The 5,447-nt window shown below is 41.1% G+C and overlaps 1 protein-coding gene across 1 annotated transcript; it reads left to right on the top strand.

Annotated features, from left to right (window-relative positions):
• The first annotated feature begins 4,251 nt into the window (after positions 1–4,251).
• On the top strand, positions 4,252–5,447 carry LOC115062371 (trace amine-associated receptor 13c-like). The gene is made up of 2 exons (XM_029531020.1): positions 4,252–4,421; positions 4,628–5,447. Exons 1-2 carry the CDS (start codon positions 4,252–4,254, stop codon positions 5,445–5,447), a joined length of 990 nt encoding a protein of 329 aa, XP_029386880.1.

Here is a 5,447-nt window from a genome sequence, read left to right as displayed (position 1 = left end):
ATGTCTATCTGATAAGTAGGATTTGAACCACCTTAGTGCAGTTCCTTTAATTCCAATTTCATGTTCCAGTCTCTGTAGTAAAATATTATGATCTATGGTGTCGAATGCAGCACTAAGATCTAGAAGGAGAAGTATGGAGGCTGATCCATCGTCTGAGGCCATTAGAATGTCATTGGAAACTTTAACCAGCGCTGTTTCTGTGCTATGATGGGCTCTAAATCCTGACTGAAACTCTTCAAACAAACTGTTCCCACCCAGATGCTCGTGTAGTTGTTTTGCTACAGCTTTCTCAATGATTTTAGAAATAAATGGAAGGTTCGATATGGGTCTATAGTTTGCCAAAACATCTGGATCAAGATTAGGCTTTTTAAGCTGGGGTTTGATGACCGCAGTTTTAAGTGCCTGAGGTACGTAACCCAGAAATAAAGTCAGATTAACCAAATCTAGAATGAACAGCTCAATTAAATAAAAGATCTCTTTAAAGAGGCTAGTTGGTACTGGGTCTAATAGACAGGTTGACGGTCTGGATGATGAAACTATAGAAGCTAGCTCTGAGAGATTAAGAGGTGAGAATGATTCCAGATGTAAAAGAGGCGTCGCAGCTGATTCAGCAGTTGTCGTCTTCAGAAGGGGATTTTTATCTAACGTAGGCAAGAGCTGATAAATTCTTTCTCTGATCATGAGAATTTTGTCTGAAAAAAAGTTAATAAAATCATTACTGCTTAGAGCTAAGGGGATCACTGGTTCAACTGAGCTATGGCTCTCTGTCAGCCTGGCTACAGTGCTGAAGAGAAACCTGGGGTTGTTCTTGTTTTCTTCTATGAGTGCTGAGTAATATGAACTTCTAGCACTGCAGAGAGCTTTTTTATACTTTTTTAGGCTGTCTTTCCAGGCTCTGTGAGACTCTTCTGACTTACTGGAACGCCAGTTTCTTTCTAATTTCCTTGATGTCTGCTTTAAGGCATGGATTTGGTAACTATACCAGGGAGCCATCCTCCTCAGATTGAATACTTTCTTTTTCAGAGGGGCGGCATTATCAAGATTCGAACGCAGTGTGGCCATAGTGCTAGTCACAAGGTCATCAACCTGCGTATGGGAGAAATCATCATTTAAATTTAGATATGGCATTGTTGGGAATGATGACCAAATGTTCTCTTTAAATTTAGCCACAGCAGCTTCAGATAAACATCTTCTATAGCTGAATTTATTCCTCAATGCTGTGGAGCCCATTAAAGTAAACTCAAATGTAATAAGGTAATGGTCAGACGGGAGAGAATTTTGGGGAAGAATTGTTAGCTTGTCAATTTCAATGCCATAAGTTAGAACAAGATCAAGGATATGATTGTAAAAGTGAGTGGGTTCATTCACATGCTGGGAAAAGCCAATTGAGTCTAGTAGGGAAAGAAACCCAGAACTAAGGCTGTCGCTTTCTACATCAACATGTATATTGAAATCTGGGATAACAGGGATTCTAACTCATTAATCTTTGCCTCCATTTCTACCATCATCCTACATCTATGACAAGAGGTGCTATCATAAAAGGAGGCAGAAGAATAACTACACATGAGGCACAGAGAACAGGAGAGGAGAGGAGGAGGAGAAGGAGGAACAGAGAGTGGAGACAGAGAGCTAGAGGACATTGCTAATCGGGTAGTTTGATTAGCGGAGGAGGAGAAACGGTTATAACCTTTGGAGAAAGGGGAGATATTGACTTCTAAAACCTAGTGTTGGTGTGAAAATAATTTTCTGCCTGATTACTCGAGTGAATTAGGAAATAATAGCAGAAGAACAGTGGAAACAACACAGAGATGACAAAGCACAATAGAGAGCACAACCGCCAGTGACCGGAAATGATGCAACACGCTTACCGCCCAGCACGCAAGCTGACACCTGGTGACACACTTAAGTGGAAAAGTTTTTTTAAGGCAGCTGCAACACCCTTCCTTCCTCTCCCAACCTCACAAACTAAACCACCTTACCATGTGTTTTTTTTTTTAATGGTTTAATGGTTGTCATTCAGAGCTAATGTCATGTGTGGATATTCTGAGCGCTAATGGGCCCTTTAGGAATCATATTAATCCTACCCTACACCTGCACACTAATTCTTTTCGTTGCCGGGGTTCAGATTTAGAGTTTGTTTTTGTTTGATTTGGAAAAGTGTCCCACCGCCAGAGTATTTTCCTACCCAAGGTTAAAACATGAACACTGTTTTCCAACCAATGTACGATTAAAATAAATTTTAAAAGAAGAGCGCCATTGAGTGAAATTACATCAGATTTAAAAAAAATGTATCCTCTGAAGCATTTCATTTACCAGTTTTTGGTCCTCCGAAGACTTCATTCAGTAAAATGAACTACAGAAGTTTCCTTTTGTTAAACTATTGAACCCCCTTTTGGGCCATAGCCTGGTGAAGGTGGAATTACTCATTACTTCATTTGCAGGTAGCACAGCGCTCCGCCTTCCATTAGGAAAATTCCCATTCTTTGATGGTTATTCACATTAGCCTACCTGGTCAGTGAAGACCCATCGTGTATGAATTTGTTCCATCATAAAGGCAAAATAAACATCCATCCCATAGCTACACAGCTAACAACAACCTTCGTGCTAAAGTCTCAGAGCTCTCCTCACCAGTAACAGCAGCATGACGTGAAAAATGAACGAATCCCTCATTCCTACACGGAGAACATGTGGCAGAAAGACCCGTTCGCGAACGAATCTGAGCTGGCGGAGCGCATGCGCAGACCAGAAAAAAACAAAAAACGAGTCATTCACTGAGATGGCTCGTTAATCCGGAGTCAATACGAAAGATTAGTTCAAAGTGAACGAATCGTTTACGAACGACACATCATTACCTATTACCAAAGAAATGAATTATTCCCCCCCAGTTATACATTTCCATCTACCTGTACCAAACTGAACAAAATGGAAATATGCATTATTCAACAGCACACCCCAAACAACGGCAGCAGCTAGCGCTTAGCTTAGCTTGTTTACTGCGCTTCATTACGCTGCCAGAAAATGACAATTTAACAGCTAATTACAATCAACTTCAGAATATTGAATTCACGTCCCCCATTATATCCAGATCCTGTCGCAAATTCCGATCACATTATACTCAACTGAAGTCTTTCAGGACAAACATTTTAGTGCTAATCGGCTAACTCACGGAGCTAATGCACTTTAGCCGGTGTGTAGACCGATTTGGTTCCCCCAGGTTCCGGTTCCCCTTTACGCTGATTTACTGCTGAGTCGTGCGTAGTTGCTAAGTTACCGTGCGTACTTAAAGAAGAAACGCAAATAGGAACACAGCTGAGTGTACGGAAAGCGAAATGGAACAAGCCAATGTGTAGGTTACTGGTGTGTTATTTATTATATAACAAAATAAACTGAGAATGCATTTGTTCGGCCATTCTTTGTCAATCTTTGTGTAAATGGATGCCAGCTAGCATATCTGTGCGAGAGTAGCCTACTTTAAGTAAACCTCACTGCCGGATCACTTACACTAGTTAGTCCCTTCGAAATGGACTGCTAGCTAACTGGTTAGCTAGCTGGTTAGCGTGCTCGGCTGACGGATTGATGACATTATTTTTGACGTATAAAGTTACTATAGCTTACCGTTCATTTGGAAACGGGCGGATATTTCTGCTCCTTGGAAACACCCACCGGATAGTGTCCGTATGTTTCAGAATTCTGCTGTTGAACACCAGTTTACCATTTTAAGAACAAACACTCACATGACAAACACTCATCCTGGCCGTCCTTTGGGAAACTGGGTTGGGAATTAGTTTATGTCCTGGGTTAGTTCCAAATAAGGGCATGATTTATAGGAAAGTCAATGATCCATTCAGTAAACACTCTACATAATTATCACTGATCGATCAACCAGTTAAACTGTAGCATATACACAAGAAAAATTCAGCAACAAATTGTGGTATTTATTTACTCATAAAAATTATAAACAAGTCAACAGGCGTGGACTCGGAGCATCAACTCTGTGGTGGAAGGTGTCAAATCCAAAGATGATTGGAGAGATATTAAATATGAATGTATATTTGTGTGTACAATCTTCTAGGTGGAGGGACGTGCTGAATAGAAGTATCCAATCCAAATGAAGGTCCAGGCTCCGATCATTGCATCACAGAACAAAAAGACAGTTGTTTGGTTACAGGAAAAGAGGGAGGAGTGTCTTATTCAGCGTTTTGATGGAGATGCTGGCCAGAAATCTACTGGAGCACCACAGCCTCTCTGGATATGGAGACCCTGGAGGAAGCTGAACTCTGCTTTCCACAGATGAACACTTCATGCAGGAAGAAGTTACAGCATTACGCCACAAACGTTTTCCTTTACATTCTGCTGTCCTCCATCACCGTACTGACTGTCTGTCTCAACCTGCTGGTCATCATCTCTATCTCCCACTTCAGGCATAAACTTCAAAACATTAACACAAAATTATTTTTATTTTATTCAGATGAAAAGTTTGAATGATTTCTATGTAAGGAAATGTAATTGTGACTATTTTTAGACAGCTGTATTTAAAACTGCTGCTGCATGTGAACACTGTTTAAAGAATCATGGTGTTCCATCTGCTGCAGAGACTAATGGGCTCAGTATGGTTTTCTTTCTCCAGGCAGCTACACACCTCCACCAACCTCCTCCTCCTCTCTCTGGCTGTCTCAGACTTCCTTGTCGGACTCCTGCTGATGCCAGTTCAAATCCTCCTTAAAGAAGGCTGCTGGGTTTTGGGGAGCTTGACATGCAGACTGTTTTATTATGTCTCTTTTGTCCTTCCAATTGCCTCAGTAGGAAACATGGTGCTCATATCGGTTGACCGTTACGTGGCCATTTGTGACCCTTTGCATTACTCCACTAAAGTCACTCTAAACAGAGTTAAAGTCAGTGTTGGTCTGTGTTGGGCCTGTTCTGTCTTGTATAACGGTGTGATACTGAATGTCTTCCTGAAACACCCAGATAGGTATAATTCCTGCTATGGAGAGTGTGTAGTTGTTATTAACTTCTTAACAGGAGCTTTAGATGGCATGTTGACTTTTATAGGTCCCATTTCCGTTATCATAACTCTGTATATGAAAGTATTTGTGGTGGCTGTGTCACAGGCTCGAGCTCTGAGGTCTCATACTGCAGCAGTGAAAGTCCAGAATTCAGTTCATGTGAGCGCTAATAAGTCTGAGAGAAAAGCAGCCAGGACTCTTGGTGTTGTTGTAGTTGTGTTTCTAATATGTTTCTGTCCTTATTTTTATACCTCAATCGCAGGCCAGGACGTGTCAAGTGATGTGGAAATTTCAGTTTTTGGGATCTGGCTACTTTCTAGTAACTCCTGTCTAAATCCACTGATCTATGCTTTTTTCTATCCTTGGTTTAGAAAGTGTATTCGTCAGATTGTCACACTTCAGATACTGCAGCCTTATTCCTCTGATGCTAACATACTGTAG

The sequence above is a fragment of the Echeneis naucrates genome, chromosome 21, assembly GCF_900963305.1.
Source record: "Echeneis naucrates chromosome 21, fEcheNa1.1, whole genome shotgun sequence".
Lineage (NCBI taxonomy): Eukaryota > Metazoa > Chordata > Actinopteri > Carangiformes > Echeneidae > Echeneis > Echeneis naucrates.
The sequence above is the reverse complement of the archived record's forward strand: the minus strand, read 5'-3'. Positions and strand labels throughout refer to the sequence as shown.

Excerpts from the sequence above, each read along its gene's own strand:
- LOC115062371 (XM_029531020.1), top strand. The coding sequence starts at position 4,252 with ATGGAGACCCTGGAGGAAGCTGAACTCTGCTTTCCACAGATGAACACT. Across the intron at positions 4,422-4,627 it reads ATCTCTATCTCCCACTTCAG|GCAGCTACACACCTCCACCA; the intron begins GCATAAACTTCA and ends TTCTTTCTCCAG.